At 45.1% G+C, this 22,182-nt stretch overlaps 1 protein-coding gene across 1 annotated transcript; it reads left to right on the top strand.

The window, feature by feature from the left end:
- Positions 1–152: 152 nt before the first annotated feature.
- Positions 153–22,158, top strand: rabep1 (rabaptin, RAB GTPase binding effector protein 1). The gene is made up of 18 exons (XM_084473785.1): positions 153–285; positions 2,101–2,229; positions 2,503–2,706; positions 3,008–3,168; positions 4,666–4,785; positions 5,282–5,417; positions 8,616–8,794; positions 9,130–9,240; positions 10,056–10,517; positions 10,962–11,066; positions 13,358–13,474; positions 13,564–13,662; positions 14,204–14,344; positions 15,280–15,469; positions 16,803–16,858; positions 17,050–17,148; positions 17,461–17,577; positions 19,095–22,158. The coding sequence occupies exons 1-18, from the start codon at positions 252–254 to the stop codon at positions 19,194–19,196; spliced, it is 2,562 nt and encodes an 853-aa protein (XP_084329911.1). The 5' UTR covers positions 153–251; the 3' UTR covers positions 19,197–22,158.
- Positions 22,159–22,182: the final 24 nt, after the last annotated feature.

The raw sequence follows: 22,182 nt of genomic DNA, 5'->3' as shown, positions 1-22,182 counted from the left end.
TTGGATACGGCATTAACTCGAACAGAACATATTAGAATCGAATAATACCAGTAATCACCAGTATTTTTGAGAGACTTTTACTCGCTCTCCTTTACGGTGAGAGACTTTTACTTTGAAAACTGCTTTCCGGAAGAGAACTATTCTGCTGTTACATTGATACCCTGACAGTGGTAGTGATGTTAGCTTGTTTTCCTTGACACTCCTAGATCATCCCTTTGCATTGGTTATTGCCACCAAGCCTGTAAGGAACCATGGCCGAGCAGGCCCCGGGATCTCAACCTGACGGTAAATTATTTTTTAGATTCGGTTTATTATGTTGCCATGGTCTTGAAGTGGTGCAGACTAGCGGCCTCGATATCCACCGCGTCTCATCATTAGTTAGCATCCTCAGACGACGTGTCACTCTTGTCACTCACTATTGTTGTGTTGTATTCATTGTGTCCTGACCATGCATATGGACCACGTCTTTATTTTTGAGTCTTTGTTATCGCAACGAATGGGCTTGCTCTCGCCCAGGGAACGTTGCTCTCGTGTTATTAGCAGTATTCGTACTACTGACGTTAGCCACTAAATATTGTTAGCTCGTCATGCAGGACGGCTAGCAAAAGCACCAATAGCCACCAAGATCCTAGATCGTCTCGGGCTTGTCATTTAGCTCACTCCTAGCCATGACGTTAACAATGTTGAATACAAAGAATATGATATGGACCCAATCCAGACAAATGTAATTTGAAACTCAATGCCGCTCTATTTTGGCCTGCAGACTTTGCGGTCCCATCAGCGATTGAGTTTTATCTCCTAGTGTGTCTATCTGAGAGCTCCACTGGCAGGCCAATATGGAGATGATTTAATTTGCTTGAAGCATTCGAGCTCAAAAACGCTATAAAGGTCCCTGTTTTGTGGACCTATTGATGGGGGAAAACCAGGTGTAGAAATACAAACATTGGGCTGAACTTGAGAAATGACCATGCAGATTTAGACTTTGCTTTGACATTAGACCAAACACTTGACTGGATTCAAATTGGAATGCAAGTTTTTACACTAGTAGGTTGTCCTGATATTGCGCATTGTGTAGTAATTAAATGTTTTTTATGAGTAGAATATTAGGAGGCGTGGATGGAGCTCACAGATACTCGAGAAAGTTCACAACTTTTGTTATTTAAAAGCTATTTTTAAATACTAAGGTGTTTCTTGTGTTTTCCACCAGGTCAATTGGCATCTGTTTCTTGTAGGGTTGCAGACAGCAGTTGTATATTCGTTAAGCAAATCTTGAGCCATAGTAGTGTGAAGACAAGAGCTCCAACTACTTTTCACATTCTTATCTCCCATGTTAATGTGGCTATCATCCTTATCCAAAGTATTGTGCAATATCAGCAACAATTTGAACAACGGGAACAGTCACACTTAACACAATGTACCTCTTGGTACAGAAGATTCCTGCAGGCAGGAGGTTGGTCTCCTGGGGGATGCTCACATCCGATTATATATGATGGTGCAATAAAATAACACACACAAACAAATGTATTTCATTTTAAGTGCATTTAGTACAGTCCAAAGGTAACAAAGCAATTATATATGTATGTATAGAAGAATGACATAATGGTACTGTTAGCCTACCCTATGGATGATTATGATAAAACTTTGAGGAGATGTTTGTATTTTTTTTTTGCACGATAGTCATACACTGATGATTATTTTGACATACACTTGACTTAACTACATTAAATATAAAAAAAAATCGTTGTTTCATTTAACCTAGTTTCATAATCAGATGTTCTCTGTTAAAATCATTTTTCTTGGTGTAGAACTGTACCCCCAAATGCAGACCTGAATTTTTAAGGATAAAATATATTTTATGAGTATAGATTGTGTTTGGCCTCTGTATCTACGCAATGTTGTAAAACCTTAAAACAAACATGATCTGTGTCTATATTGCATTTAATATTGGATATTAACTCCTGGCACAACACATCTAAGAATATTATCGTTTGCAAAACTTAATGTAAACTTGATGTTAATCTACAGATAGATTTAGATTTTTGGAGCCATGCTGGTCCGATATTTACATGTGTTGCCTTCTTTGTTCCATACATCACACAGGGGCGCTCCAGCAGCGAGTAGCTGTCCTGGAGCAAGAGAGAGCCGAGTTGATCAGGGTCAAGGAGAAGATGGAGGCTGAGTTCAACCATAAGCGAGCCAAGATTAAGGAACTCTACCTGTCCAAGGAGGGTGAGTCGTAGTAGTACTCTGTTGAACGCAAACACTCACACTCCCTCTTTCTTGAGAAATGTGTATTTACTAGGTCAGACCCACATCGCCGCTACTGGGGCAGCCGCTCCTTTTCCTGCTGGGCATTATTTTTTCCTCCCCAGTTTTTCGTTTAAATCCCCCCCCCCCATCCTACTCCTATTTCATTTGTACGCCTCACCCTTCTCCAATCCCATTTCTCATGTGAATTACGGCACTGTGTCTCGGATGGCCTCTTATCTTCCCTCTCCGCAGAGGAGCTGAAGAGGCAGACAGCCTCCCTAGACGGGGCCCAGGCGGACCGGAGCGCCCTGCAGGTCCAGCTGGCCCAGGCGCAGGCCGACATGGAGAACATCAAGGCGGTGGCCACCGTGTCGGAGAGCACCAAGCAGGAGGCCATCGACCAGGTCCGCAGCCAGTGGCAGGAGGAGGTGGCCTCGCTGCAGGCCATCATGAAAGGTAACCTGCCGGGGGTCTGTGTCTGAGACTGCCTTATGTGTTCCAATGGGTAGCAGAGGCCACAGCACAAGCAGTGCACAAAAGGTCAAGTGCCGTATGTCTAGTGAAATTAATCATTGAATTCAGTGGAACTCAGTGAGTCTTATTTTAGAATCAGCGTTTAGAGAGAGCTGCAGGTGTGAAGACTCTACAGCACGCTTTTTTGTTTTCTGGTTTTCAAACGAATACGGAACTGAGCTGCCAAGCTCAACCTCTCCCTGTTCCCTCCCTCCCTCCCTCCCTCCTACTGAACCTGGTGCAGACACGGTGTTTGAGTACGAGGAGCAGTTCCACCAGCGTCTGGACCAGGAGCGGGCCCAGTGGAACCAATACCGCGAGGCGGTGGAGCGCGAGCTGGGGGAGCTGCGCAGGAGGCTCACCGAGGGTCAGGAGGAGGAGAACCTGGAGGACGACATGAAGAGAGTGAGCTGCTCTTGATATTGTTGAAAACAGCAGGTGTCATTACCCTGGGCATTGGTTATTATATTTTTCATTTGGGCAGACCTAAGACCTCTGGCAAATCGATAATAGCATACAACAGTATTTGCAAAGTTTCAAGTAAGTATGAGCCAAAACTTGGGTACAATTGTTTAAGATGGTCTGGATCTATTCGAGCCACGCCTTGGGAAGCAGAACCTGCTGTATCCCGATGAGTGAGCTGGAACTCCCCATACACAGGGTGCTGGGAGTCTAATAGAATAGCCTAAGCCATTCCAGCACACCATATTTAAAGGATCTGGCTGACTTTCGCAAGTTTTTTTTATTCTTCAGACCGACCGGGGCAGCCATGTTATAGGCTAAATTAATACTCTACATCAAAATATACTTATATGCTCATGTGTCCCACCCTCTATTCTGTCAGACATTTAAGAAAATAATTTCAAGCGAGTAATAGAATAGGGTGTAATCTAAACCTAAAAATAGGAGGTCTTATGGTAAGTCTAGTCAAAACAAAAGTTTCAGTATCAGTTCCTATATTCCTTGCTCCGTTTCTTTGTTTTCTGTGTTTTCAGAAATGTGAAGCTGGTAATAAGCCACAATAGCAGAAGTACACACTTGACTCACTGCAGCCTGCAGAGTGCCTAGAAGAGGCAGGAGGTTGAAATACAGGAGACTCATTTTAAAACAATGTATATTACCCTATGCATTATGCAACATTTTTATGACCCAAATTGTTAAGCCTCGACAGCTGTAAGCGCTTTAGACATAAACTGCTTACCGACTTGGGACAGTATCCTTACACACCCAGTATTGTAACCCACACATTTGTACCTTGTGATTGATCAGTCTTTTTGTTCAGGTCCAAATCCTATTATATGACCATCGCAATTTTTGTATTGCAAAAAGCCAAAATACAGGCAAGCAAAGTGGAGTCAAGACCATGTTATACATTATTCATGCCCTCTGTAGCAGTGTTATTGTGAATGGTTGAGTTTGTGCCAAGCAAGGTCGGTGTCATCAAATATTATGTACACTGAATCTGTGGGTGACTAAAATCCCAATGAGGTGCATCAATTGTCTGGGCTATGTTGTTGTTCCTGATGAGCACCCCTTCATTTGAACAGCAGATTTACATTTCCAAAAAATCAAATGCCAATAATAATGAAGTATCATATGGAGAAGGAAATGTGTTTCTGTAAGGGTTTCCCAGAGGAAAGACCGGATAAAGCTATAGTAATTTGTGGTATTGTGAAGAAACGCACTATTAAAAAAGTAATGATTAAAAAAAGATGGAAATGAAGAACTGACTGTCTCTATTCGATAGTGGCTGTTAAAATGGGTCTCCCGCCCTCTTTTCAAGGTTGTTTACCACAATTTAGGATTGTTTAACAGCCCAGGCTTGCCAAATATAACGCACCATGTTTTGTTGCCCATGTTGTGTTTTTCCCAGCACTAATGCAGCCTCCCTCTTGTTAACAGGCCCAGGAGGATGCAGAGAAACTGCGCTCGGTGGTGATGCCAATGGAGAAGGAGATCGCTGCTCTGAAAGCCAGGCTGGCCACCTCGGATGAAAGGGTGATGGAGCTGGAGGCGTCCAAGGTCAGTGACCCCCAGATACAAAGGTCTCTAAGATCAGTGAGTGACCCCCTGATACAAAGGTCTCTAAGATCAGTGAGTGACCCCCAGATACAAAGGTCATTAAGGTCAGTGAGTGACCCCCATATACAAAGGTCTCTAAGTTCAGTGAGTGACCCCCTGATACATTATCATACAGGTCATTAAGGTCAGTGAGGGACACCAAGATATACAGGTTATTAAGGTCGGTGATGGATCCCCAGATAGAAAGACTTTCAAGGTTGGTTATCCCTGATAAAAAGGTCTTCAGAGTCAGTTCCCCTCGGATCAAAGGTACTCAAAAATGAGTACCTTTGATAAGTATTAGATAGATGGTAGATGGTACAATAACAAGATAATTCTGTTGTACATAATGTTGTACATACGCTGGTTTTCTCTTCTTTTACTAATACGGCCTAACAAAACAGCATGATTCAAAACAAATGTTTGAGACATCTCTTTTCCCCTCTTTTTGCAACAGGTGAAAGAGCTCAACCACGTGCTGGAGGCGGAGAAGTCGTGTCGCACGGACCTGGAGATGTACGTGGCCGTCCTCAACACTCAGAAGTCAGTGCTACAGGAAGACGCCGAGAAACTACGCAAGGAGCTCCACGAAGGTGACTGAAGCCAATTTCATAGCCTATACTGTATAAATGCCATGTGGCCGCCTGCTTCGCGTCACGGTGACTATAAATCACGCTTCAGGATCAATTACATCTTTGTTTGTTTTTAGTACACCCTGCTTACTTTATCATCAGCAGCAGCATCTGGGTACCCGCTTGGTTCCTGATGGTGATGATCGTGTGTCTGAAGGAACGGTCAAAGTATCAGTGAATCTGTTACATGATGTAGAAATGTATTGGCATTTGGCATGTAGCAGCATAGCTAGGCTACAGAAAACAGACCAATGTCAAGCAAATATCAATCGGATGAGCAACACGGATGACAGGTCTGATTTACACACCTGTTTATAGTCATAGTGGGGATAAGTTGACGACTGGAATTCCAACCTAGTTATTTTATGACCAACAATTAAAAGTTAAGGATAAACCTTTAAAATATATATTTTTTCAAGTACCAAACCCTCGAATAACTAATCCTTAGTACTGAGGGAGCTGGTTATTCCTTTTGGCTCTCGTTCAAGGGGTTGTAAATAAGACTATAAGGTATTTGTATATGTAAGACCACACTCCTTTGTGTAACTCGATTTCTTACTTGGGCCATAATATTGGGGTCTCTGTCACTTACTTTCCAGCTATTTGACCCTTATGATTATACTGTTAATTTGGTCTACAAATATGTTGGTTTATGGTTGGTTTCATGGTTTGTCTTAAGTGAGAAAACTACAAAAATTGAAAGAAAAGTGCTCATAAATTGAGTAGACTATGTATAGTGATACAGCGCAGAGCTGGGAGTCTTTTATTGGCTCAGCCATATTCCGTCAAGAAGACGATGTCTAACATTTGATTGAACATAGTAATCATAGGTGATTGTACTTAAGCGGATATATCATATATCTGCATTTGAAATGCAGAATCTGGTTCATGCATCCAAGTAACTGGTGATTTAAGGTCAGGAATTTGAGTAGAATGATTGAGGTGACCACTTAAGTACTTGTTTATGTGGCAAATATGTTCTTGCCTAGCGGTTGTTTTTCTTCCTCGGCCATCTGCCTCAACCAATTAGTGTTTGTTTGGATGTCATTGAATTCAAGGACTACAGCCTGCTGGTTTTGTGTGGTTAGCTTAAGCCCAGTGGCTTACAATTAATCAAGGCCTCATATCCTTATGATCATGATGATGTTTACGTTTATCTTTTTTGGAAGATGCTTATGTTAACCTTAAGTGAGAGAGTTTTGATTTGATGAATTTCTTCTATAAATTCTATGTAAAAAATATCTTTCCCCCCCGTCTTTTTGGTCCTGGCCAACAGAGTCCTGCTGTGTATTCTCTGAGGCGGTTGCGGCCTATGAGCATTCATAGAAAATATTGGTCTGGGGACAATGGAGACACAATGGCAACTCCAAGCGTAGCTTCTTTATAAAATGGCTTGGTGCTTCTTTCAGAGACGGCTCCCTCTTAGACTAGATCCTGTTGCAGCTCTTTTGAATAGAGCCACTATCCAGATCGTTTTGGGTGCAATGTGTGGTGTTTGCACATGTGACCAAAGCCCTTTGAGACTGTAACTGTGATTAAGGGCTGTAAAAATCCCATTGACATGACTTGACCACTGAACTCTCCAACTACAGTAGAGCTGCACGGCACTTGGTTCATTGTACCGCACAATGCTTTAGAAAAATACATTCACTAGACACTCACCCGTGTCAAAAATGCACACAATAACAGGGGTACCACAATGGACGGCTTCTCGTCCTTTTGTGGTTTTAATTTTTTTTTTCAAAATATTATTCCCTGCCAAACGCGTTGCCTCAGAAGACAGCGTTGTGTTTTCAACACTGGGATGGAAAATGTTTATTTAAATGATGGTGAAACTATCAATATTTAGTTAACACAATCTGCCTTGCATTCCTTGTCTTTATTGCCAAACACCAGCCCTCCCCGCTTTACTCAATACTCTATCCATACTTTATGCTTACTCTACTGTCACACTTCCTCTGTGTATGATTACTCTTTGTCTACTTTACTCTGCCTTATCCTCTGCTGCTTAATTTTTCAATCTTCGATTACTCTACTCTTCCTCTACTCTGCTGAATACGCTACTACTATTATTGTACTAAACACTTAACTCTGCCTATCCTCTACTCAATACTATATTACTCTACTCAATCCTTGACTCTTCCTCTCCTCAACTAAATAATTGACTATTACTCCACTCAATACTCTTTGCTTATTCTACATTTACTCTTCCTCTGTGTACTATTATTTTGTCCACTTTGCTTAATACTATTTTCTGCCTAAATCGAATCTACTCTTCATCTACACCTCAATCTTCACCTCTACACAATACTAATAACTCTAGTCAGTTCTCTACTGTAATACTCCTCTACTCTTCAACACACCCTGTGCTCTCTCAATGCTGCACTGTCCCCTAACTCTGCTCTCCTCTAACTCTTACTGTGTGTTGTCCCCGGGGTGACCACTATACTCTCCTCTAAAGGCCCTTACATAGTCGACGCGAGCAACGCGCGTAAGCGACGCGAGTAACGCGCTTCCCTTCATAGTCTACACAGCATACGCAAACGATGCAATGCATGACATGCAATACACCGCTCACGCCACTTGCGATACTATGCGACAACGCATAGTATTGCATGGATCGGCGCGTCGCGTATCAAAAATTGGGAGACACGTTTTGCTACGCATCGCCGCATAATGGCGGCCGAAGCGTAGCGATGCGTAGCCTTGTGGACGCGTATGCGTACCGATGCGTTGACTATGTAAGGGCCCTAACTCTTACTGTGTGTTGTCCCGGGGGTGACCACTGTACTCTCCTCTAACTCTTACTGTGTGTTGTCCCCGGGGTGACCACTGTACTCTCCTCTAACTCTTACTGTGTGTTGTCCCCGGGGTGACCACTGTACTCTCCTCTAACTCTTACTGTGTGTTGTCCCCGGGGTGACCACTGTACTCTCTAACTCTTACTGTGTGTTGTCCCCGGGGTGACCACTGTACTCTCTAACTCTTACTGTGTGTTGTCCCCGGGGTGACCACTGTACTCTCTAACTCTTACTGTGTGTTGTCCCCGGGGTGACCACTGTACTCTCCTCTAACTCTTACTGTGTGTTGTCCCCGGGGGTGACCACTGTACTCTCCTCTAACTCTTACTGTGTGTTGTCCCCGGGGTGACTCGGTCAGTGTGTCACAAGCTGGAGCTGGAGCGCCAGCAGCACAACCAGCTGAAGCACACGTGGCAGCGGGCCAACGACCAGTTCCTGGAGTCCCAGCGGCTGCTGATGAGGGACATGCAGCGCATCGAGAGCGTGCTGTCCTCCGAGCAGCTCCGCCAGGTGGAGGAGATGAAGAAGAAGGACCAGGTAGGTGTGTGTGTGTGTGTGTGTGTGTGTGTGTGTGTGTGTGTGTGTGTGTGTGTGTGTGTGTGTGTGTGTGTGTGTGTGTGTGTGTGTGTGTGTGTGTGTGTGTGTGTGTGTGTGTGTGTTCAGTACATTCACACAGGCGCATATGCAAGGACATATTTGTTGATGTATTTTTAAGTCGCCAATAAGTCTCACTCATTAGACTTAAGAATTCATTTTGCTGTAGGTGAGTAAAATAATTGTGTGTGTGTCTTTGTGTAAACACAATTACATTTTTATGTGTCTGCTAATTGTGTGTGTGTGTGTGTGTGTGTGTGTGTGTGTCTGTGTCCCAGGAGGAGGATGAGATGGAACGTCTGAGCCAGGCACAGGACCACCAGGATGATGAGGGTGGGGACAACACAGAACCTCTGGACGACATGAGCCTGGGCCAGAGCAATGAAAAGGTACCAGGACATTTCGTACCTCCACACTAAATGTTATATATTATACTCCATATTGGGTTCATTAATTGGACACAGAGGATCTTTAAGTGGGAAACATGAATCAATGCACATTTCTGTGCATTTTTTTTCCATAAACTATGCACACCACTCTCTCTGATTTCAAGTGTTTCATATTTTTTGTCTTATTGTGCGTGTGTGCTGCTTCAACACAAGTTCACTATTTCATAGTAGTTTTCATAAGAGACCTCTCACACTTTGGGTTCAGCAGAGTGATATACTTGCAGCACAATTTCAATTCAATTATAAATAATTGCAGTAAAAAAGGTACACTTCTCCAGCCTGAATCTTGAATCTGCTAGCTCATGTTTTATTTGCCATAGCATATGCGTCTGGCCCCCCACCCATTCAGACAGATTTTTAGCAGACCTGGCCTGGATCGGGCCAATCACAACCGTTGATCTTTAATTGGGTGGGTTTGAGACAATTGCTGTATGGGAGCGGCGTTGAGGCAGTTTCATAAACAACCAAGGTGGTTGCCGCTGATTTGTAACACGTTTTATTGCTCAGATTAGTTGTCGGCCTTATCAATTGCATTTTTGTGCACCCGTTAATAACGTCCCATTGGAAATCAAAAATGTACGAGAGGTGTACGAGAACACATTTGTGCATTGGTCTGGTGATTTCAAGCTAAACCGTTTCATGGTTTTCCTCTAGAAGCTAAGCTCTGGTGATATTCCTGATTTGAACTCGTCTGCCATGTGTTCCTCCCACATCCAGTGTTAACCTTCCTCTGAACCCCGTCCCCTCCTCCCCAGCACCAATCCAACCACAGCACCCACGGCTCCATGCACTCACTGGACACCGAAGTGGTGACCAGTGCTCCCTCTGACCCCTACTGGGACAGCCTGCGGCGGGTCCAGTCCACGGACAGCCTGGGCTCCTCCCTGGGGGCCCCGCAGGGCCTCGGGGCCTACAACCACAAGGCCAAGTCGGCCAGCCACCTGGACTCCGAGTCGGACTTCGGGCCCCTGGTGGGCGCCGACTGCGGGGCCTCGGACGGCTTCGGCGACGCCCTGTCCGTCAGCTCCATGAAGCTGACGTCCAGCCACTTCCTGCTCACCAAGGACCAGGAGAAGGCCATCAAGGCCATGACCCCCGAGCAGGAGGAGACGGCCTCGCTGCTGTCCAGCATCTCCCACGCCCCGGACACCGCCTTCCTGCCCCCCTCCGGATACCGGCTGGTCAGCGACAGCGAGTGGAACCTGCTCCAGCAAGAGGTACACTCACTCACTCATAAGCTTGGTTAATACTATAAAATATAGTGATCGACCAGTTGAATTTTTTTTTTTAAATATATTTTTTCCCGCGTGATTTACAGACAGTTCAATAAATGTTATAAATCTTTTTTAAATTGAGACTTACAACATAAACATAACATTTACATTTGTTTACATCATTGTGTCATTTTTATGATGTAAATTGAGGGAACAAAAGCAGTATCGGTCCCAAAAATCTGTATCGGCCCTAAAAAAATCCATATTGGTCGATCCCTAATGAAATGCTATACTTATGCTACACTATACATTACTTGCATTTCAAATCATTTGTTGATTTGAAAGCAGAAACTGCATCAATCTTTTCCGAAGTTTATTGTATAGATCAATGTAGTCTGACACGAGTGCAAAGTGTGTTTGAGCTTCTGGTGCGTGTGGTTCTGCTAGGTGAAGAACGCCGGCAGGAAGCTGGGCCGGCGCTGCGACATGTGCTCCAACTATGAGAAGCAGCTGCAGGTCATCCAGGGTCAGGAGGCGGAGACGCGGGACCAGGTGAGCCATCCCTGAGGTTTGGACACTGGGGGAGGAGGGTGGGGGGGGGGGGGGGGGGTTAGTGCTCTGTGCATCCATAAATGGATACCCTTTTAAAATGTTTTGTCCTTTTGTGGCAGCCTGCGAAATGGACTTAGCCGAAATGGACTTTTACTATTCTTAAATATCTTTTTTTTTATTTTGTGTATAATCTCATAAAAATACGTAATTCGTCCAATTTGGAGAATGCAAATCGAGGATACTTTTCCAGGATTTGTTTGCAGAAATTGAGTAACACTCGTACCTTGTACGAAACAGTTTGCACTCAGTACGTTTACATGCACAGCGTAATTCAATTAAAACCATAGCTCGACTATGCTCCTCAATTGGACAACTGCAATTGTCCGCGTATACATGGCGGTGAGTAAATCGATTCATTGGCCGAAGCGTGTCATGCCCCGGTACGGTAGGTGGCGCTGTGCCCATTTCAACTAGCGGTAGTAGAGCCACCGGTTGACCTCTTTACGTCACCAGCAACAACAAACTCAGGCGGCATTTATGTTTTCAGTAGACAGCTGTCAGTTCACTTCGGGTCCATATCATTTCTCAGACGCTCCATTGTTCCGACCTCTCGGTCGTATGCTGACTCCTCCGGCTGCTCTGCCGGCGGAGGATTCCGCATACGACCGAGAGGATCAATGGAGTGTCGGAGAAATGATATGGACCCGAAGTGAACCGACAGCTGTCTGCTGAAACATCGCTTTCTCCTCCATGTCGCGTTTCAATCTGGACTTCAGAGAGTCAAAGCCAAAGTTAATTTCCCTCAATTCCTTTTCCCCATGGGCGAGATAAACCCGACTAGGAGTCTTTACTTGTTGTGGAAGTACCAGAGTCGGAGAACCCGACGCAGTCTGTAAGATTCATAATATCAGAGAATACCCCCATCAGTTCGGCCGCTGTGCAATGAATGAATAAAGATTGTAGTTATTTTACAACCTTGTTGATGAGAAACATTTAGAAAAATATGTACTTTTAATTCAGCCTTGGGTTAAATCGAAGCGTAGTGTGTACTGAATGCATGTTGATGATGATACACTCCTTATAGGGGGTAACTACATTGGCATGACACCGGCTTCCTCCATCTTCTGCGGCAGATTTTTAAATAAATCGCATATCCGAAGTGAGTTGACAGCTGTCTACTGAAAACATCTTTCTCCCACCGGAGCAGCCTCTCCGCTGCCCGTCCGTATAGGCTACGGCATTCCCCGCCGCGGTGCAATGAATGAATAAAGATCGTAAACACGTCGGGAGAAAAAAACATTTATTTTGACAGATGTGCCCGAAGTTACTACTTTACAACCTCGTTGATGACCCACATTTAGAAAAACATGTACTTTTAATTCAGCCTTGGGTGAAATCGAAGCCTAGTGTCTGTGTGCTTCCACCTTTAATGAATCAATGCCATGCGCGCTCCGACAGCAGGGACACAATTCTTATAGGGGGTAACTACAATCACCGGCTTCATCCATCTTCTGCGCCACCTTTTTAAATAAATCGCTGTTTGTCGTTATCCCTTATCCGACGGCGACAACAACACGTCTATCGTCTCTTTCTACTTCCGGCTCACGGCCCCGGGAAAAGATCTCGAGCATGCGCCGAACGCAATTCAACGCATAATCCAATTCGACTCTGTACATGCAGTGGCGGTTTTAGGCACGGGCGAAGCGGGCAGCCGCCCAGGGCGGCATTACAGGGGGGGCGGCACGAGCAAGAAAAAAAATGATCCGCACATTTTCTATTATCGATAATACCCCCCGTCAACAACTCCGTCAGCCCGTAATTCCCCCCCAGCCCCCTTGAGTGTCATGTAAACGCACTGTGTCGCACAGAGCCCATTTAAGGCCAGTTCACTTTTGATAGTGTAGTTCAGCATTTTTTTCTTAACAAAATGGAATCCCTGCCATATCTGAAGCATATGTACACCTGTGCTGTCTACAACTGAATGGTTGGAGGTTTGGGGTATTTGGCTTTCTCTAATGTGGAAGAGTAGGCTGAAGAGAACAGTCTAATGGCCTTTACAAATGGGTCGTTCTAACAGTTCAGTTCCCTTAACAATTGGGACATTTCCACAGCTTTACAGTTGCCTAGGTTTGTTTCCATCAACAGGATATTACAATGTGTGTGTGTGTGTGTGTGTGTGTGTGTGTGTGTGTGTGTGTGTGTGTGTGTGTGTGTGTGTGTGTGTGTGTGTGTGTGTGTGTGTGTGTGTGTGTGTGTGTGTGTGTGTGTGTGTGTGTGTGTGTGTGTGTCAGGTGAAAAAGCTCCAGATGATGCTGCGTCAGGCCAACGACCAGCTGGAGAGGACCATGGCTGAGAAACAGGAGCTGGAGGAGTCTGTGAAGCTGGTCAACGAGGAGTTCACAGCCAAGGCATGGAATTCTTTGGTCAAACCTTTAACCGACAGCAACATGTTTGACTTGGAGGGGTTAGTGTTTTTGACCGTGTGTTTGTGCGCTAGGTGTCGGCCCTGGTGCAGAGAGTGCAGGAGTCTGAGGCCCTGCTCGCCTCCCTCCAACAGGCCTTCGGCCAGGCCAAGAGGAACACGCAGGAACAGATGGTTAGTGACACCACCGACCATTAGGGGCGGGCCTCTGCAACCTGGGCGATCATACTATACCGCATTTGATACATATTGTGTAGGAGGATTTCTTTTTTTTTTTACGTAACAATCTAAACAGAAACTGTAAAAATTTCCCTTTGTCAATTTGGCATTTGATGTGGTTTTGACCACCGATCTGATATATACAGGATGAGGAACCTGACTTATACAGTATTAAGGAGAAGTAACCCCTCCATTTGACATCTTCCAGCAGCAACCAAAGATGCCTGGGGACTGAAATGATTAATTGTAGTATTAATCATTTGGCAAATCATTTATGCACAGCAACTTGTAGTGAATTATCTTCAGTAAGTGGCATTAGAAAACCGGTATGGATTAGGCCACTTGCTCGAGTTACACCTACAGGCATCAGGGTTTGATCCCAGAACCTTTCGACTGAGAGTTCCCCTCACACCCTGAACTCTATCCCGCCTTTTCCCCTCCATGTAAATCCCTGTGTGTATGTCCTGGTGTCACGGTGATGACGGCGCTCCACCAGGCGGTGCTGATGCAGTCCAGGGAGCAGGTGGCGGAGGAGCTGAGCCGGCTGCAGAGGGACAACGACAGCCTGAAGGGGAAGCACCGGCTGCACTCTGAGCTGCAGCAGGAGGAGGGCTTCCTGATGCCCGGCACCGTGCAGGTACGACCCCCCCCCCACCCCCTACCCATGTGCTCAAGAGTGCACACCAGACTTAGACTGGGTACCTCCAGCCAATTCTGCCGGCCTGCAGCAGGGTCTGGAGATGAGCAGTACATTTATTTCTGCTTCCGATTATGCTTTTGCTTTTGAGCTAGGCCTGTTGATCACACTTCTTGTGCTGAAGAAAATGACAGCAGCCTCCCCAGACCAACGTGCAATCTACGATTGAGCTTGGTCTGGCAATAGCCAGGTTACACCAGTCGGGGAATCTGACTTTCTTCGGCCAAATGTAGTTTGTGTGCGTTTTCAAATGAAATGTTAAAGACAAGGTACCGTTGACTCAATAATCTCACTCAAGCTCAACATCTTAAGTCTGATGGCAGAAATCAGTGAACGTCTGGGTGAACAGGGTTTCAATTTGTTTCCCTACTAATTAGTTTTGACCTGTCATGTTGCCGAAGGCCCGGATCTGTAAAAAAAACCACCTTGCACAGCAGTAGTTAAAACACGTCGAAAGACTGAATCCACACTGTATAGACTTGCCGCTCAAAAAAACACCACGCGTTACAATTTTCATATTTTCTTTGGTGGAATATCTCTAATGAAACAGGAAATAAGGCTTAACTCTTGCACTGTCTGGTTTCCATCTCCCCTTGTTCTGCTCTAACATAGGGTTAGTGAAATAACCATTGACCTGAAATATTTGTATATTATATTCTATGCAGTGTGTTAGGGGATTCTTTATTCATGGCATAGTGTGCTGTGTGGAGTTATGGTGCTGTGAGTGATATAATACACCATCATATTACCATATGACCTGATAAAAACAATCCAGCCTTTTTGTCGCATGAGCTAACACAATTTGGCCGTTCCGCTTCCATCTGCCTCTGACCCAATTCTCACCCCCACCCCCCCCCCCGCTCTCTCTCGTTCAGGAGCTCCAGCCCCTGGTGCTGCAGCTGCGGGAGGCGGTGGTGACGGAGCGCACCGCCTCGGACCACCTGGAGGAGCGGCTGATGGCGGAGGTGCTGTTCCTGAAGGAGCAGATCCAGGCGGAGCAGTGCCTGAAGGAGAACCTGGAGGAGACCCTGCAGCTGGAGATCGAGGGCTGCAAGGAGGAGATCGGTAAGGTTGCGGGTCCCCTCCCGGGCGCCTTGCACTTCGAGTGTCTAAAAGGGGGCCCCTGTCGCGCCTCCCCCAGGTGGGCCGGAGACACTTGTGACATCACAAATGGGCGTGTCCACCCAGATGTCTGATGTAGACGGAAAGAGCGATAGTTGGAAACGGTAGATGAACTGCAGTCCACCAAGGGCAGGTGACCAAACAGTTTATCTATCCGTCTATCTGTCATTCTGCCATACATCTGGGTGGACACTCCCATTAGGGATAGATGCTCAAATGGCTTCTAATGGCTGATCAGCCTCACACCTGGTGGTGAAATTGGACTGCATTCATTTAACTCTGAAACACATGTTCCCGTTCAATGCGTCATCGGAGATGTTTTCTGGCACAAAGGAACGAGACAGATGGTTGTGGACTCTACGCGGTGATGATTGAATGCATGTGGATGCTGTTGGTAATAGCTGCACTTGTGGCCCTCCGCAGAGAGCTGCACTCGCGTTTTAGTTTGATTTGCTCGAGAGCAGTGGCTTTTCCTCACGGCATCCTTCACCGGTTTTAATGCATTTCTTTACTCTGATTCATGTTGTCCCTTCAGACATCTTGGAAGGTACGGCACACGATGCAAACCAACTTTCTAGCTGTGTGTGTGTGTTGTTATTATTTTATTATATTATTGCACATCCAACTGCAACCCCTGTGCTTTACCGTTCACATGCATAGAAGTGTCTTGGCTCGCCTTCGCAGAGAGCTGCCTTGCTCCATTGCTCGGGCATTGCAGCGTTTCCCAATCAACCGGGCTGTGTTTCCTGTTGATGTGTCTATGTGACCTCAGGACGCCTTGGATAAAGTCCACGTGAAGCGAGAGCTGCCAGTGTGTCTTGTTGAGAAAGGGCTTCTGACGCGTTGCCATGTGTGACGCAAGCGACGTCTGACACCTTATTTTTAGACCCTACCCAGAGTGTTCAAATGACTGGAAGTTGTCACGCGGTTAACCTGTGTGTGTGTGTGTGTGTGTGTGTGTGTGTGTGTGTGTGTGTGTGTGTGTGTGTGTGTGTGTGTGTGTGTGTGTGTGTGTGTGTGTGTGTGTGTGTGTGTGTGTGTGTGTGTGTGTGTGTGTGTGTGTGTGTGTGTGTGTGTGTGTGAGAGAGATACTCACGCTTTGGTAAACATTAACCCACTAACGATGCCTGCAGCAGCAGCTATGCCTCACCTGAACACACACGCAGCTTTTCTGCATCCCTGTCCCTGGCAGCACGTGCTGGGACTCGGCATGCCAAGTGTTGTCCGTAAGCATCCCATAATGAGTTTCCACCTGCTGTTTCCCCCCCCCCCCCAGCATCCTGCTCCAGTCTGAAGACGGAGTTGGAGCGAGTCAAGAGGGAGAGGGAAGAGGTAAAGCGCAGTTTATTATAACCATCATAGCTGCATCATGTTAAGGGCAATGCTGAGCCTGTTGTTTTAGTTTGACCTACTATTAAAATGAGCCTCACAGTGGAGAGCCAAAGCCAAGCGTTTTCTTGGTGCGATGTACACGTTTAGTGTGTCGTTCTCCTGATTGTGTGTGTGTGCGTGTGCGTGTGTAGCTCCAGCGCAGCCTGGCCGAGAAGAGTCAGAGCCTGGAGCACCTGCAGTCCCGCAGCTCCAGCCTGGACGACCAGCTCAGGGAGCTCACCAGCACCAAGGTACACACACACACACACACACACACACACACACACACACACACACACACACACACACACACACACACACACACACACACACACACACACACACACACACACACACACACACACACACACACACACACACACACACACACACACACGCCCATATTACTTGGTAATAACTCTAAGTGACATATGTGTTTTTTCTTTTGCGTTTGTCTGTGTGCTTGGGTTCACCTGAGATTTTTTCTTTTTTCTTTTCCTCTTTTTGTGTGTGTGTGTGTGTGTGTGTGTGTGTGTGTGTGTGTGTGTGTGCGGGTGCTCCAGAGCTCCCTTGAGAACCAGATGCTGGACGAGAGGGACAAGGCCCAGCGTCTGCAGACGGAGCTGGACGTCAGTGAGCAGGTGCAGAAGGACTTTGTCAAGCTGTCTCAGAACCTCCAGGTCAGTCCCGCCCAGCCTGACCTCACCCGACCCCTCTGGTGCCATCATACAGCGGACGACCGGGGGAACCTTAACCTTAAACTAACCCAACTGGTTTCGACCGGGAACTCTTATGCTTTGTGACATTTAATATCGGTTCATAATCAGTTCCATTTTATTTTCTGAATTGACCCAAATCCCAGCTTGCCACAGCATCACACGTGACTGATTACAATCACGTGGGCTGTGATTGTGTGTGTATTCTGTGGTTTACCTTGAGTTGGAACGTCGGAGAAGAATAGGAATCTGTTTTTTTGGGGCTGAATCTCTATGGCATCATTGTGGCGTGTTTGGCCCGAAAAAGCAGTTGGCCAAGTGGGAGACCAGACAGTCGTTGCACTGTTCTGTTGGTATGAGTTGGCGCACGCTGCCAACTCATACCTCAGTGCAATAAAACTTCAGCGAAGAACGCTAGAGAAACCGTCTGGTGGATCATGTTCTTCCCGTTGGCTTATTACGGCTGTAAATCAGTAAGACGCCTCATCAAAATGCCATCACCCCACGGTAATTACCGCAGGTGGGATTCAGTATATAAATTCAGTGAACATTCGATTTATGTACGTCTTTAAAAAAAATACTGAAATGGATAGTGCTGATTGGTCGAATGTCACTCGTGGTGCTGGGATAACCTCTTTATATTTTTGCTGTTTAGTCACATCAGCAGGTGCTTTCATTCGAGTTGATTAAAGCAGGCAGCGTACTTCAAAGGAACTTGAGTTTGAGTCCGAGAACGTGGAAGTCCTTTCCAGACAAACTTGCTTTATAGTCTATGCCTTTTGATCTGGTCACTGAACGTTCCATTAGTTAAGACCAGTGGGGTCTCCATGGAGACCAAATGAGATCAGAATAAATCATGTGTACTTGCTTCTCGGAATAATCACACACAACGTTTGCAATTACCGTCCTCTTACAAAAATTTCATATTTTCTGCATAAAGTATGCTGACCGCTTTCCACTGAATACAGATCATAACAAATTGATCTATTATGCCTTCTACGTATGCTTAGTTTGCCTGCCAGGCCGAAAATAATCTCAATGTACAGAATCACCATTAGTTTTTCTGTAAAAATGGCAGAAAAATTACTTTGACCTTGACTTAAATGACCAAGCCACTTGATTATCCTGCCCCCTATTGGACTTAACAGAATGCCCTGCTGTAATGGCTAGACGGCTCTTGTAGCCATTACTTGAATGGGAATATTTTATGGGGAATACTATACTTACTAGTTACTATACAATTATCAGCTTGAAGCTGATGTAGGTAAGCTATGAGAGTAGTCTAGAGCAGGGATAGCAGAAAATAGCATGATTTTGAAACTAAACTGAACCCTCCCCTCCGTCCCTGCTCCTCCGCACCCTACTTTTCTTTGCCATTAAGAATTGTTGCATTTCACGCACCTGTGATTGACATGAGTGATGCGTTCCCCGAACCAATCTGGAAAGACCAACATTGTTTATTTCCTTCCCGCTGTGCTCAGATGCAGATGGAGCGGATAAGGCAAGCGGACTGCTTGGACCGCATCAAAGTCATTCTTAATGACACCAACTTGACTGATATCAACCAACTCCCAGACACATGATGCCGTTGATTGGCCTCAAACTGTCCCCGCCCCTCACCCAGCCGCCTCCCTCCCCTGTCCCTGTGTTTGTGTCACTGACCCGATAACCTCCCAGCCCGTCTCAAGCCCCTCCTCCCACTATGACGGTGCGGGCGGTACTGGGGGCGGCGGAGGCGTCAACGAAAGTGAGCGAGACTTATCGGAACCCACGAGGAAACTACGGGCAAACTCTGCACTTGGAGGTAATCGCACATGCGCACGTTGCGAACGGACTCACGGAGACGGAAACACTAACAGGAAAACTGTAGATAACCTAAGATACTGTCCGTGACAGAAGAAACTTAAGGCCCGGCTCCCTGTGTCTCTGCCACTTCCCCCGTCTCTCTGACCATCTCTTGTTTCTACTGTAGATGTATATATAAATATATGACTGTATGTATTAGCTCTACCAAAAAAAAAATGAGTTTATTGTCTTCTAATGCACTTTTCACCTGCAACTTCTTCTTTCTTCAACTCATCTTTTCGGTTTCCCCCCATGTGTATTATCATTACACCAGATTCCTCTCTCTCTCTTGCTCCCTCTCCCTCTCTCCAGGCAGTTTAAGATGGCTTTTCCAGCCCACTGTTCCACTGTTTGGGTCTTTATTTCGATGTCTCGGCTAGGCTTGTTTCTGTGATGTTTTTTTCCGACTCCTCTTTATGGTCATTTTAATCACCCACCCCATCTCCCCCTCTCCCTTCATCTTACCCTGTGAGACCGTACGACAACGATTTAATGAAGGAAAAATGGGTGGAAAGTATTTGCACATGATTCAACGAGGGTAAGGAGAAAAAGAAAAGGAAGTCACTCATGATGTGAGCAATACCGTCTGTAAAGATGTTTTTTCCCACCACAAGTCCTTTTTTTATCCTTTTGTGACCGTCTAGTCCTAAATCTACAAGTGTGCGGATGAAACTCATGCCACCCCAATGCGGAGTCATGCCACCCCAATCTCTCTCACTTCAAACGATATATCCTCCTTCTTTGTGTGAATCCTGACACTTTTTTCAAGGAACTAATATAATTATCAAGCCACTCCTATCTGTACTAGCAGTAAATAAATTGGTTAACATGGTCGAGCAGAAGGACTTCGACATAGTGTGTCAAAGGAGAACTCGATCTTAGTATTACAAACCAGAGGACTATCTTATACCTTGAGTTCATCTTAGTGTTCCTCAACCAAATGTTTTTTGTGTAAGATCTGACCAAATAACAAAATCTTTTCTTGAATTTATGGGAAACGATTGGTCCCAACAATAACATGGCTATCAATAAAACAAGTTTTGCATCACAGCACAGGGAACATAGCAGCAATTGAACTGCAGGGTATCATAATAATATTCAATAATTAGTTTTTGAAGAATGGCTCATCAACTGGTTGGGACTGGTTGTCCCAGTGTAGATGAAGTTCCCTTTTTTCCTGCGCAAGGGAGAATGAGGCTATGGTTCAAAATACAACTTTTATTTTAAGACTCCTACTCATCCTGCTTTGTATCCTTTTTAAAGACTTACTACAAACAAGACAATTTGTGAGTTTGCTGCCATCTTGAAGGCCACACACAACTTGAATTACCAACATAAATTTTAACGATTAGATGGCAGCAAAAGAAGTGTGTTCTGTAGTTGCTCTTTAAACTTCAGCCTCCTATTCTGCTATGACTAACAGCCCTAACTGTTGCCCTAACTTGGGACAGATGGTTTCTTGTTTATTTTGAAATCAGTTTAACACTTTAAGCAGCTTCTAACCCGTGTTGGCTGTAACCCTATTATGAATGAGCACAGTAGTTCAATCATGCCGTAAAAGCCTATGGCCTTTCAACAGCGGCAAACGCATTAGATTGAACACCATTCTTTACACATGCTTATTTTGTTTCCCTTAACTCTGGCTAGCCAAGTCCCCAGTAGGATGGCCGATGAGTTTTAGAAGTGAAAATGTGAACCAACAACCAGTAAAGGGTTAATACACGGTAAACATTGATGAATTCTACCTTTTGAGTTGGATAGGGTTCAACCTGCTCTGTTGTTATAGCTTGTCACTGTATTACGTGGTGGAAAGAGGAGCTTGCACACTACACACGCTACAACCCATCTGGCCAACCTAACCAGCTGCAAGTACCTTCGTCTTTAGGCCGCCGTTTCTCATGATTGTTCAATTGAAACGCAGGTAACTGTCAAACACTGTTCAAATAATTATTTGTTTTTATTCTTTAAATATTGTGAACGCACCTTTTACCAATTCAAACATTTCCAAAAAAAAAGAAATTCCCTCATGGAGTGTGATCATGTGGGTCGGTAAAGTGTCATCTAATTCAAAGTGATCCAGGTTGATTTACGTTGGAAACACTACATTGCATCTGTTTGGTTCTAAAAGTAATATTAGCATGACTAATAACGTCTGATGTAAAACATAAAACCATCATTTAGCCAGCAGTTTTTGTGCTGTGTGTGTGCGTGTGTGTGTGCGTGTGTGTGTGTGTGTTTGGAAGACATTAAAACATTCACAAACTGTTTCGTTTGAAAGTGTTACATGTTCTATGGGTTGCATCGGTTGCATATGTCCACTCATATCCTTGATTCATATTTATCACCGAATTGTGTAAGGTTTGGCTGGGTGCGAGCGTGGGATCAGTTGCACTGATAAAAAAACATATCTTGGAATTGTATGTTCATGACCCGAGTGAATGTTTTTTGTATGTGTGGCACTTCAATGAGTAACCATCTATTCACACTTCTGTATCAAATAACTTATTGCTTAAAAAAAACCAATATACATTGACATTGAATTGTGTTCTCGCTTGAAATCCTTGCCCACACACAACAGTGCATATACATGATGATGGAGATCGACTTAAACTGAAATTTTGTTTATGTTCAAGTCACATCATCTGCTACTACAGTTTGGACTTTGCCCATGGAATAACATGGACATTGTATGTAGAATACCCCTGTATGAACTACCACTTAGTT

Source organism: Micromesistius poutassou (genome assembly GCF_964030765.1).
Source record: "Micromesistius poutassou genome assembly, chromosome: 10".
In the NCBI taxonomy this organism is placed as follows: Eukaryota; Metazoa; Chordata; class Actinopteri; order Gadiformes; family Gadidae; genus Micromesistius; species Micromesistius poutassou.
This window is presented reverse-complemented; position numbering and strand designations above follow the sequence as displayed.

Excerpts from the sequence above, each read along its gene's own strand:
- rabep1 (XM_084473785.1), top strand. The coding sequence starts at position 252 with ATGGCCGAGCAGGCCCCGGGATCTCAACCTGACG. Across the intron at positions 8,795-9,129 it reads AGATGAAGAAGAAGGACCAG|GAGGAGGATGAGATGGAACG; the intron begins GTAGGTGTGTGT and ends TCTGTGTCCCAG. Across the intron at positions 14,345-15,279 it reads TGATGCCCGGCACCGTGCAG|GAGCTCCAGCCCCTGGTGCT; the intron begins GTACGACCCCCC and ends TCTCTCGTTCAG.